The 13800-nt window shown below is 33.7% G+C and overlaps 1 protein-coding gene across 1 annotated transcript in view; it reads right to left on the bottom strand.

Moving 5' to 3' along the window:
* Window positions 1-548: 548 nt before the first annotated feature.
* Window positions 549-13800, bottom strand: part of SPTLC1 (serine palmitoyltransferase long chain base subunit 1) — a 35580-nt gene continuing 22328 nt past the window's right edge. Inside the window, exons 7-15 of the mRNA XM_054286772.1 lie at window positions 13504-13633; window positions 11594-11683; window positions 10835-10942; window positions 9341-9436; window positions 8966-9062; window positions 7377-7431; window positions 5701-5818; window positions 4817-4890; window positions 549-4311 (exon numbers count right to left, since the gene is read on the bottom strand). Coding sequence (XP_054142747.1) covers window positions 4218-4311; window positions 4817-4890; window positions 5701-5818; window positions 7377-7431; window positions 8966-9062; window positions 9341-9436; window positions 10835-10942; window positions 11594-11683; window positions 13504-13633 — 862 coding nt within the window. The 3' untranslated portion in view covers window positions 549-4217. The remainder of the gene's footprint in view (window positions 4312-4816; window positions 4891-5700; window positions 5819-7376; window positions 7432-8965; window positions 9063-9340; window positions 9437-10834; window positions 10943-11593; window positions 11684-13503; window positions 13634-13800) is intronic.

Below are 13800 nucleotides of genomic sequence, written 5' to 3'. Positions count from 1 at the left end.
TCCTTTGACTCCAATACTTATACTGGTTTCTGCCAGCTTAGAATCCTCTGCTAGAAAATACAACTCTCCATTATACAAACAGCATACTGAGCTAAGTGGTAACACCTCTAATAGCAGAGGAAAATAGAGAAATGTTATCTATAAAATATGGTAGGCAAAAGGGCAGTATTTTATTCTGTAAAAGCATCTCAAAGTTGTGGCATATGGCATCCTAACTCAAGTTTGTTGATACACCAGAAATTCTATACTGAGTCACAACAAAACTGTATTGCAACCAGTGTCTAGGTTGCAATAGCAGTTTTCAGCAAGTGTGTGCTACCAAAGTATTACAAATTGGACATGTATAAACTGTCCTTCCCTGATAGGTACTCTTCAGCAGATTTAGTATGGAGAGGCTTCTGTGACTTTTACTACGCATATTTTGCAACTACCTAGTACATAATGGACAGGAAACCAAAATCTGAAAAATCTATGAACAGCGAGACGGAATAAGCCTGTTACCTTATTACCATGAAAACTGCCAAAGAACATAAAAACACTAGAAGAAATGTTATCCAGACATTTCCTTTTATTAGGACACTGAAACAGTTTAATGTACAAATGCTTTGTGTTAGTTGTAAATATTTCCTCTGTTTAAGCAGCATTTACAGCTCTGTACATTTACATGTGCACTTCTCTAGTCATCTTAAGATGCAAGACACTTTTGTGGTAGCAACTTCATAGATCAGTGAATGCCAACACTCCACAACCCTGTTTAAAATAATAAAGTCCAGATGGAGTGACAGAAAGGAGACAGTACACCATTCTGTGCATTGACTGGGTTCGCATTACAGAAGTGGAAAAAAAAAAAAAAAATCAAAGTTATTCAGCCATATGTCTCTTTCTTTCTTAATACTCTCCTTATGCATTTCACCTCCTATCCAAAAAATAATGATTACTATAATAAACAGAAAAGGCATCTGTAGTTTTTCCTATAAAAACCATGAAACTACACAAATAGCAATCAATTATTTTAAAATATTCAAGGAAAATAAATATTTTTGTTTAAAATATGAATATATATAATGCAGACATGTTTCCTCAAGATAAAATATTCTGAAAGCATAAATTCTTTCCAGTCCACCCCAGTCCTCATATATTGTAAAAAATTGGTTTCATCAAGACAATTTCAATAAATGACCAACGTTTTACAGTTAAAATGCCCTCCTTCTCAACTATCAGATATTAATAGTCTATTTAAAAAAATTAGCAACATTTATTTTTCTTCACTATTTAAAATACTGGATTTATTATCCACTTAGCTGAAACTCTGTTCCAAGTATGTGGCAAAGTGAAATACATAAATTAATTGAAACAAAATTTATTTTCAAAAGATACTTTGAAGTTTGGCATACAGTCCTTCTGTTTGATTCATCTCACAGTATCCTACTTAATAGGTTTACACTGAACTCCAGTCTCATGCCCACATCTGAAGAAATGGATGGAAAAATACCAATTCATCCAAATGTAACTACAAAGCAACTAACACAGATTTGTTAATATATTTATCAGCCAAGAGCACTGGGCAGTTAAGCACCTTAACAGGCTTCTGGTTTTTCAAATGTCAGAAGTCTAATCAGAATCACCTGCTGTCTCCCTAACCCCAATCAACATTTTTCCCCAGAGCCACCCATTTCTTCATCTGCTTGCCATGACAGACATATTTATCAAAAAAGTCAAAATGAAGAGGAGCCAGATATGCTTAAATTGAACAGGGATTTCCCTCTCCACCAGTTACATTTCATAAGTGTCTTAATTTCTTACAGAGACCATGCATATAACCTGTCAGTAAAATATATATTACAAGAGCACTTCAGCTGCTATTAACCACAAGGTATTCACTTTACTGTGATCTAAATGCTTCTTTCCTACATACTGGTAAACAATAAAAAAGAACAAAGGTATTTTTACCAATGTTTTAATGGTGGGTATGTGTTTGTCAAATGAATCAGATTATGGCATTTCTTAGCAACATTTTTAAACTTTTTTTTCATCAGAACTACTTAGTCACAGATTTGAAATTGTTAGAAATTTCACTCTGCTTCTACCTTGTCATCACTTCATTTAAAGCAAAAAAACCCAACAAGCCAAGAACAAAAATAACAACACAAATCCATGTATCTAAAATTTTTGTTAGTTCTCTAAGCACAACAAAAATTCTACGCCATTTGCAGACAACCTAAAATAAAATGAGAGAATTAAATACAGATTCTGCAACTTAGGATTTCAATGCCAATGGTTATTTGCTTACCTTCCCAGGCTTATCTTAACTCCAAAACCATTTAGTATGCTACACTGGAATCAAAGCACCTCATTTGTTCTAAATTTATACATCAAAGGCTTGACTTCACTCGAATTTGCAGGTTTCAATTATCCAGCCAAAAATGGCTCAAAAGCTCAAAGTAGAGCCATAACATTTAACATTTAATTTCCATTTCTTTCAGTCTCTAAGGGTCCTCAAGATGACTATTCTGCCCTTCAGTTCCAGTCTGTAAAATGGGAGTCAGTCTCATTCTGCATATTTTTTTCTCTCCTAAATTGTTGGCTTCTCACTGGCTTTTATTCATGGTTAACAGAGAAAACATAAATGTCATTGAAAGAGGGATTCTCTTTCACACTGGGATTTCTTTTACTACATTACACAGATAATGATTTGACTATTTCCAATGTCAAGCAACAATCACAGAAGCATCCCAACATAACTCTAGGTATTCTATCTGAACATACACAGATGAAAAGTTTTGAAAACCAGCATAGAAACACTCTCTGTGAACTGGAGGCAGCAGAGACTATGCTTACCTAATGTAGAATATTTAACAATATATGGTCGACCATGCTACAAAATCCAATTTTGTAAGTAAAAATCTGAATCAAACATGATTATATTTAACAATGATGTTTCTCAAAAATAGTCCTATATAATCCTTGTAGTAGCGACCAAAAAGGCACATAAGTACAAAACAACTCAACACATATTAGGCAGAATACAAAAATTTCAGACAGGTGTTCTTAAAGCAAAATTGTGAAATAAAAAGCTGTATTTTCTGTTTTATAAAAAGATATGTACTTTCTTACGAGTTTCCTATTGAAGTAAAGTGTCCATATATGTAATGTCCATCTGAGCTTACTTAAAATCCTGACAGCACAACCTCCAAACATTACTTTCAAATTACTTGGGAATTGTACGTGCACAGATTGACTTGTGTTTAAGTAGTATTTGTACCATCTAAACTCTTAGTAGCTATCTGCAAGTCTTCCCTTCTAAGGCATAGATGTTTACAGATAAAACAGAGCACACATCATTTTTGTGCTTAAAAGCAGTTTGACTAAGCTAGTATTTAGTTGCTGTTTCAAAATCTTGGTTCATTTTCCATGTTGCCTATTACTCCTTTTCAAGACTGGTACAAAGCTCCCTTACCTGAATATACTACACTGGAATTACAGCAGTTTCACAATTCAGACATTTGAATTTAGATATTTTAAAGATAATAGTACGAAAAACCTCACCCATAATATCAAACATGCATATAATTACATATGGAATGCAAAAATTAAATAGTATTTGATATTAATTTACTCTCTGGCCAGGCTTTCTTAAAACCTGGCTGCCAAAAACGGCTAGAGAAAGATATATAAACAAAAAGAATTGAAGGTCCTCCCTCCTATAACTCAATAATAAATGACATAATATAGCACAAAATTATATCTTAATGTGTTGTCCTTTTGGTAATATTAGGAACAGTGTATTTTCATTTGGAAGATGGGGAGGGATAATTGAAATTTATTTGAAGTTCTCACATTCTGAGAAAATGGAGAGAAAACAACACATTTTACATGGTTTGGGGTGAAACTGAATGTTTATACACAGTTTTGAGAACGTTTAAGGGTTTGAGGAAATAAATTTAAAACTTTTTATACTAACTTATGAAAGAGTCATGAATTCAGTAGTGATATCCCATTTTAAGTAATGTGAGTAAACGGTAGAGTTTGAACCGGAACAACACTGTCATTCACTAACTCCAAAATTCAGCATTCTTCCCCTCACTGCATTTGTATCACTCTAGAACAATTTTGTTAGTCAGCTTTCAATGCCATCAGTGGAAGAGTGTGGAAGTCACTGTACAGTGTAAAACACTTATCCTGATAATGTGGGGAAAGAGGAATCCAAAAATGGCAGTCTAATTCAACACAGACTGTGCAGCTTCCTTAAGAAGTGATGCAGCTTTGTCCAGTTCTTGTTCTGTTTGTTCCACTGTTATCACTACTCGAATACTAGAAAAAGAAAACCAGAACACAGAGAGTAAACTTTTTTCCTAGCCTTCTGCTTAGAATTGTATTGTACTAATTTCAACACATTAAGATCGCTATCTGTAGGGAAATTACTACGAATTCAAATTCAACCAGGAACAAGACATATGACTAAATAGATGTGATCAGACTACTTTTTGCCCCCACTCTGCCACCCCACCATACACACTACAGAGATCTGTTATCTTTTTTACCTACAGAGTAAGAGTAATTTTCCCCATGGAAATGTGCCTGCTAACAGGCTACATGCTGATCCCCAAGATACAGGTAGTTTTGATACAGTTATTTCATGGTACTAGCATCCTGTAACAGTCACTGAAAATATACCTCAAAACTGGAGCCTCTCCCATTTTTCCAAGAACCAACTATTCAACCCACTCTATTGAACAGAACTCTATCGTTGTATGGAAAAGATATGGCCATAGCCAAAAAAAAAAAAAATCACGTAACACATTTTTTTTCTGCTAACCTGGGTGGAGGAAGACATTTTTCTTCTTTCTCCAAATAGCGAGCCTGTGTTAATGCAATACCACTATTCATGCACTACAAATAAAAAAATACAGCAAGTCAACCTGGGAATTTCTGATAGCATATCCTTTTGATCACTAAATACATATAACTAACTTCTATTAATCTGGTGTCAAGATAAATGCAAGTTATTTCCCAAATGGAGGTTGTGAAGGTTGTGTAAAATCATCTCTTAATTTCAATACAGCTTTAATACGTAAAAAAGTTTAGGATGCAGTGCCTTTAGTTTCCACCTCCATGTAATCAGGCAAACATACCAGATTTATGAGGCATTTAAATCCTACTTAAGCATATTTTCAAGGAAGTTAACTTCAGAATTTCTTTTTGTAGTGTAGCCTTGTTTACCTGCCACCTGATATATAAAGATATATCCACCCTTACTTCTTCATGTGGGACAAAAATAACCAATGTGTATTGAGGAAGGGAAAAATACTATATATAGAATATGAGATTGTTCACACATAAAAAAAGCAAATTCATGGACTAAGAAGCAAAAGTGGACCTTAAATGGTTAAAATGCCTCCAGAACACTCCTCTTATTAAAATAAAAGTTTATACAACAGTTTATGCAGCAGTTTATATGCAGATTTGAGCATTAAAATAGATAACAGGAAATAACTATTTCCTGAAGTAAGTAGTCTAAGATATATCTATAATGGTTAGAAGGTGATCTTTAACAGAGCCATATAATCAGCACAGAAACTAAGTTTCTTGCAGCATTCCTGCAAGATCTTTCAACAAATCACCCAACAAGCCTCCCTACCCTTTCTTCATTATTAACATTCAAAGGCATTGATACATTTTAATTACAATGGTGACACTTACATAATCCACAACTCTTTTGAGTAACTTCACATCATTTTCTCGAGATCCACAGCTCTCCTTCAACTGTAAGTGCAATGCTGGAGAAAAAGATTCTCCTACTACTTTTAAACCAGAAATCCTAAAACAAATAAAAAGTCTTTGATGTACATCCTACTTGAAGACATATTGAAATTCTAGATAAGCATTTCTCCTTTCTAGGTGCTGATAAAAGATGGATATCTCACTTTACTGATACTAATGTAGAAAAAACATATGTGCATTTCAGCTTGCATTACATAAAGATCAAGTTATCAAGCAAATGTTTTTCTAAGGAGTTTCAGTAAGTTTGTATAACAATAGTTACTCATCCTTTTGCAAAAAGGATTAATAAATCAGAAATTCTTTAAGAGTACTTATGAAGATGTGAGAGAAATGTCTGTTAGGTCTGTAATTTGCTGATAAAAACCCAGCTAGCTGGATCAAGTCACCTTTTTATCACTTCAGATATAACGAAGAACAAATGTTCTTCTGAGGGTTTTGCAAGATTTGTCACGATTTATGATTTTATATTATTTCTTGTAGAAATTCTTTACAGCATCATGTGTCAGTCAGAAGGTTCTCTAAATTTAGTTATAGGACTATAATTGTTCCCTTATCTGTACATAGGAACAGTTGTTAACTGGATTTCTAGAATCTGACTGAATGACTGACATTTGATTGTCATTGTCCTGACACATCACACATATTTAGGATTGAGCTATTCCCATCCAAAAATCTGTATTCAGTACCCAAGCAAGACCTCTGGTCCCCAAAATTAACAGGTCACATAAATGCATATCAACTATCAGGTGTCATTTTGATTTCTGGACTTTGATAAGCTTGCCTAATACATATTTTAAGAAGATCAGGCTTATTTTATGGTAGTATCATTCCAAAGAAGCTAATATAATCTATCATGCATTAGAGATTTGTGTGAGTGTTTTTGAAAGTTATTACTTTCTGCAATATGTAACACAAAATTGTTGAGGAAGAAGAATTGTAAAATACAATTGCAATATTACTGCACGTTAAATGGCTGTTGAGTATCACAGAAATTTCTGCCATCTTTTTAGTATCAAAACCTGACAGATAAAAAAGCTTAGTGAGTATAGCCATCATTTAAAACATGAAAGTATTAGGAAATTTTAAACCTTATTTTTCAGATAAATTCTAGCCATTTTCTCTGTACCTCCAGAACAATAGGTACTTTATTACATTTTAGCATTCAATCAAATATGTAGGAACAGTATTGTATTCAAGGTGATTGAAAGGTGCATTGAGTTCTCTGAAAGAGTATCTGCTAAGCTTCATCCCAAATGCTTTTATTTGTTTATTTAATTTTCAAAATGCTTATCAATATTTTGTGTCATTGAGAGCTATCACACTCTCCTAACAATTTTAATGTATAAGAGATTGCAGCCTTCCTCAATAGCCTTAAGATATTGAGGAAGGTATTGGACTCTTTTTAGTAGCACAACAGGGACAGTTGGGAAAGAATAATTTTTCTCCTTTAATACATATACAATTGAGTGTACATATCCCAGTCTAAGCATCTGTAAAACCAGAAACAGATTTGGGCAAGAAGAGTATTTCTTTAAAGCTCACATTATAAAGGCATAGCCAAATAAAAGCCAAAAAGCCCCAAACCCCACACTTACCCCTGTAAAGCTTTGTGAATCCGTTCACATTTAGCCCGGAGAGTCTGAAAAATGTCTATACACAAACAACAACAACAACAACAAAAAACAAAACAAAACAAACAAACAAACAAACAAACAAAAAATCACAAAAACCCAAAACAAAACAGAAAAAGAAAACACTTAGATTTCCTGTTAATACTTTACATTTCTCGAAGATTTCAAATATAGCATTTGGAACCAAACTAAGTATGTATATCCACTGAACTTAGTAAGTCTCTTTACTACTCTTTTTAATGTTCCTGATTCCTATTTCTGCCAGGAAATGACAAGCTTTTAAGTCCTGACAAATGCACTACTTCCCTTTATCTCATTACTCCAGCTGCATATGGAGCTGCTGCTGTTCATGACCATATGGAAGGGATGACACAAACACTTTGTAATGGGATTGAAATGACAGGTCCAATTTATAAATATCCATAAATATCTATTGCCACGCAGATTCTGCTCATTGAGGCTTTTCCCAATTCATGGCCATTCTTAAAGAGAAAACTGACTCCTGGATTTTCAAACTGTGGCTCTTTTCCTTGGTGAAGGCTAACCTTCCACTACACCTAACAGTCCTTTAACTTACTCTTAATTTTTTCTTCATTCTATTTCACTTCAGACAACTGATCATGGGCTACCAAGTAAATTTTATTTATTTGTCACAAATTAAATAGTTTATCTCTGCAAATGTCCTCCAATCTGTTGATACAAATGAAGGTTAAAACCAAATTCACACAATTTCATAATTTGGCCAATTTTGTCCTCATGTGCTTCTCTCCAATTCCTTAAAAAAAACCCCCAAACCCAAAAAACTTCTTTCCCACTAGGTGTTCTAGTGGCTGGGATTTGGCACTGCTGTGGTCTGGCCTCAATTCCTGGTCAGCAAAAAGGTTTTTCGAGGCCAGGTTGGATGGAGCTCCTGGCCTAGGTATCCCTGCCAATGGCAAGGGTGTTGGAACTAGATGATCTTTAAGGGCTTTTCTAGTTGACTCCCAGAGCAGAATCTTCTGTCTGCTAACTTTAGAGAAATACCAGACCTGTATCTGGTCCTGCAATTAAAGGCAGTTTGCACCCTGATCCTTCCTGAGATTCTTGCCTGAATGCTTAACTAGAGAAGGAAAAAACCCCTAATTATATAGTGCAAGTGGAAAGGAGAGGGTTGCTCTGTCCTGAGGAAATATATAATCATTTGCTTCTATTTAACTTTCTCTTCCTTCATTTGTGTGGAAGGAATATGTTTTTAAGGAAAAGGCAAAGAGGCATATCACTGATCTAAACAGTAGAATAAAAATGTCCTATTTGCTTTTTAAAAACCCTCTGTGTCCCTCTTAGCCTCAAATAACTTGCTTATTTTCATCTAGAAGACAGAAAGAGATGGAAACATTGAAGAAGAAAAGCAGAGTGGGAAATAACATTAAGAAAAAACATGCAGGTAAAATTAATTAACAAAAAAATAAGAGGATATCAGAGTAAAAAGGTGGGAATAAAAAGTAGGGAGAAGGACAAGATATTAGTTTGGGGTGAAGAAAGAGTGAAGGATAACATTTTCCTGAATTAAGTACCTGGATTATCCTCCATAATATTCAGAGCCTCAATAGCAGCAGCAGCTAACAAAGGAGGTAGGGAGGCAGAAAAGCAATAGCCTTGACCAGACAATCGCTACGGGAGAAAAGGAAAAAAAAATGATAATAAGGTAGACAATATTTAAAAGTTAATTCATGTACATATTAAAAACCTCTCCTCCACACCTACAGGTACATGTAAGGATTTAAAACTAGGTCCCCAATTTATCTACAATATTTCATAGGAACCAGTTTCTGTGTAGAATGAAATACAGCATAATCATCTATATCCTACTTGCAAATGGGTATTAATAATTAACTCTCACATATAAGTAACTAATAGTGCCAGACTATTTATAAAGAGATCTGTCTTACCTGATGGTCAATAATAAAAGATCTTCCACAGCAAAATCCACCAATAGAAGCCAATGAATTTTCCATGTTTGCACTAATAAGATCTATATCATCAATCTGTGAGTTAAATTAACAAATTATTAAAAGATGCTTTTGATTGCATCAAGACTATAAGTTAATTTATTAACGATACATCTTGTTTCATATTACCATGAATATTGGAGAGGATCCACCAAACCATGACATAATTAAATGAAAGTACAACTGAAATAATCACTTTAATCAATACAGAAAGGACATTTGAGAAATTGAGATTTATGGATCTGTAAATAAATTGCATACGATCTCTCTCTTCCAGGCATTGCAATGTGAAGTACACAAACAGATAAAATAAATTATTTAGATGCTGGTGACAATTCCACAATGCAGTCAGTGTGTCAGTGTCCTTCAAGAGTATAAGTAGCCCCATGTAGTCATTAGGAGGTAGAATGTGATAAAAATTACGCATAAATCTAATTAAAATAGTCTGAATATTAGCCAATTGTGTTATTTCACTTGTTAATTGCAAATATTTTCTTTTGCCAGGCTTCAAAAGATTTTGTCTGTAAATGAATTTAATGTAAAAGTCAATTAAATGGAAAGGATTTAACATAGGTAATCAGCTGCTATCAGCTAATCAGATAGCAGTTGGCATGTATCACAGTAACACTGTTTCCTTTTCTAAATTAAGTTTCTCTTTTCCAAGTTTGGTGTTAAGTGAAAATAACAGGACAAAGGGGAAGACAGAATGAATTTTCTGAATTTGTTGTTTCACTTCCAAGCTGAATACAGACACTGTGAGAATGAAGTGAAAGATGCTCCAACTCAAAAAGTGGCAAACACAAAGCATTTCTCCCTTCCCCCCAGCCCAGGGGACTGTGATAGTGAGCTGCAAGGAATACTATTTTGGATTTCCAAAGTAGTCCTCAGCTGCATAAACACCATGAAAAGTAGACCCTTGAAAAAACAGTTTGGCTGAATCTGCTGGTAAAGTACTATAATAACACCTTTCAAAGAACCATCAGAAGTTTTATCTTATTTTCCCCCACTGGAGTAAAAGGCAAAAGAGCAAAATAGGATGGCACTGCAAGGATTTTTCTTCTTTTCTCCAAGACCTCAAATATTTCTGCGCCAGAGTGACACTTTCAAGTGTAAGTAGCTGGAAAAGACAGTATTCATTATCTCATGGAGTGTCCAAAAAAAGGATAGAATTATGCATTGTAAAAATTCTTTTGTTATCTTTGTCACTAAAGATAAGTAAAACTATTTCAAGTAAACACATGAAAGACTTCCATGACCTGAAAGCTCTGGGCTGTTAAAAAAATAATATATTTAAATATATACAGATTTTAAAACCCCTATATTTAAATGTTTACTGTACACTGCAAAAGTATCTGTTAATGGCACAGATATTAGGAAACAATTGCACAACTTGCTTCTGTACAAATCTCTCATTCACAACAAAAAAGTACATACATTTATTCCAAAGTGCTCAGTAATTCCTCTTCCATGTGCTCCAAGGACGCCAAAGGAAAGGCTCTCCTCCAAAAATATTCTAACTTTGTATTTATACTTCAATTTTATCTAAAACAAAGGAATTTTTATAGAATACAAATCAGAATTTGGTGACAAAATGCATGGGGAAGATAAGGTAAAGAAAGACAAGGACAGCATTCTGAATACTGCATAAAAGTCAGCTCTAGAATTCTGTTCTGTCATTATGACATTTTAAAAGCCTTCAAAATTATTCCACCATGTAATACTAAAAGAAACTTCATAAATGTTCATATATTAAAAATCCTCTTGTTTTTAATAGGTTCTCAAGTACTTTCAAGACAATGCATTCTTACATAATTTCTTCCGTCATCTACAAGAATAAAGCCTGCATAAAAAGCCATTTTATGCTGAATAGCAAATATTTTCCTTGAAGTCACTATTTCTGACATTTCTGTGAAGGTTTCTTTGTATCATACAGTGTAGCTGAAAACACACTATATTTTACAGTATAAAATTAAGACCACAGGCAGACATTATTTTTAAGTGTCAATAGCTTCAGTATCCTTATCAGAAGTTTCAAAACAAGGTTAAAGTTTAAAATCACCATTTCATGAACATGTGAGAAAGCAGGAAGGTAAACAAAAAAATTGACACAGAACTTTTCCATGTAGGCAACACTACTATTTCATTAGCCACATACTTTATATGTGGTTCAAAAGGCAAACTAAAACCACTTACCAACTCTGGAAGAGGGCAAATGTCTCCTGTGTTCATATACAATCCTTCCACTACAATAAACCTTCGAGTTACACGGGCCTTGCGAGGATTCTTCAGGGAAAGATATGGTTTTAGTTTATATTAATGGTCACTAAACAAGCAAATCTCTAAATATTTTTTTATAGGGAAGATTTTTCTGAAGGGAATGGCCACTTTTTCAAATAAACTGTTACTTAAATTTATACTTAGTATTTTTCATCTGTAAGAGAAGTTGAAATTACTCACTGGACAACTTTTGTCTTTTATTTATTATGTAATAATTTCAAAGCTTTTGACTTCAACACATGATTTAAGAGGAGTTGTTTTGCAACAAATCATAACCAATCCATTTGAACTTCAGGAATAAAATCCAACCACTGTAACTACAGAACAAATACTGCAAATCTTGGTCCCTATTATACTCATCATTATTCTAAGCATTTGGAAGACATTTCAACAAGTGTTTTGAGCACCAGGATTCACAATGCAGGACAAACCTCTTACAATTACTGCCTTTGTAAAACACAATGCAAAAGTATTCATAAAACTCATGTTACTAAGTCCTTGTCTGATCTCTGGACACAATACAGACCATTAAAATATCTCTCACTTGTTTCTGCTAAATTTCAATTGGTATAATTTCAGTTTTGCTGTCTTAAATTGCGATTCCTCTGTTATTTACTTTGAATCTTATTAGTATTTTCTGATCAAGGATATTTAGTCATACTTCTTTCATTTTTCAGTTCTTGTAAAAAGATTCAGAAACATCTATTTAACTTTTCTATGTGGTAGGTACCAAACTAATCACAGTAGGCTCTACAGGCTTTACCAACTCTAATGATATGACCTACCCTTTTCTAGTCAGTATGTCTTAGTTATACACACATGGTCTGTATTAAGCTCATGCCTACCAATTATATGTTCACATTCAGCTAATTACAGTAAGAAACTTTAACCATGTAGCTAACTCAAAGCACTCTGCTTTAACAAACCAAATGTGTTACACAAATTAGTCTGAAAACCACATCTAAAAACTCATGTCAAGATTATCTGACAAAATGTATTTTCCATTAAGGTACATTAACTAGTATGTTATCTATAGATCTGCTATTAATCAGATCAGTTAGTGATTTACACTGATGTAACACTGATGGACAGTTTATCTACTTTTTTTCTAGGTCTTATCACAAAATCAGCATTCTTTAAATTGTCTGTGACTTGCCAGCATTCTGTGAACAAACCATACAATCATGATAGCAACTCAGTTGATTCTTTTCAAACTCATTTAATCAAGTTATCTGTACTTTGCGATCCTGGTCTTAGTAATTGCTTTTGGACATCCTCTTGCATTACTACCAGAATGAGAAGAAAGCTATCAAACTGAGTCAAATTTTTCATGAGAGAGAGCATCTTAAGAGTTGAATGCATGATAGGGGAGGACTGAGAAAAAAATGAACCATATTGATTCTATAAAGGATTAGCCATTTTTGTGCTGATCTTACAGTGTGGCATTCAAAGTGATAGTTAACTTGCATGACATACTAGGTAAATACAGTTATATAAATTTCTCAGAGATACAAAAAAAACCTCTTCAATAGTTTTTAAAGAAAAGAAAAACATTATCTCATATCAGTCATCTGCTTGTAAAGATATTTCTCTGCTACTAATGCCTGTGAGCTCAGTTCAAAGAGTTAAGAAGACAAATGCAAATAAATAAATACTTTTCTTAAAAAAATTATCTGAATTAAATAAGCAACATTAACTGCTCAATAGAACTTAGGAAAACCAAGTAACTGCCTTTAAGCACTACATCCATTCAATTACACGACTCAGTAAAAAATGTGGGGGAGGTGGCACAAAAGAGTACAAATATTTCTTCAAAGGAATGGTACCTTTTGATCTTCAGTCTCTTGTTCTTTCAACAGTCGTTCAAGGTCAGCCATATCATTATGCTTAAATAACTTGATGTTACTACGAGATGCTTGTAATCCCTTCTGAATAGCAAAGCAGGCAGCTTCATCTCTGTAAATATAGCAAACCCTTCTAAGTTTGTTAAACACAGTGCAATTATTCAAAGAAAGCTGGTTATTAGGACTTGTCTTTCTTTTGAGCAGATATTTGTACTTAGGTGTAGACAAAACTGGACATTTTAAAGCACTGTAATTTTATTGCCAGTTTGAAAACTCATT

This window comes from Melozone crissalis, unplaced genomic scaffold (genome assembly GCF_028551555.1).
Source record: "Melozone crissalis strain CALT ecotype California unplaced genomic scaffold, PUWL_Pcris_2 ptg000005l_1, whole genome shotgun sequence".
In the NCBI taxonomy this organism is placed as follows: domain Eukaryota; kingdom Metazoa; phylum Chordata; class Aves; order Passeriformes; family Passerellidae; genus Melozone; species Melozone crissalis.
The sequence above is the reverse complement of the archived record's forward strand: the minus strand, read 5'-3'. Positions and strand labels throughout refer to the sequence as shown.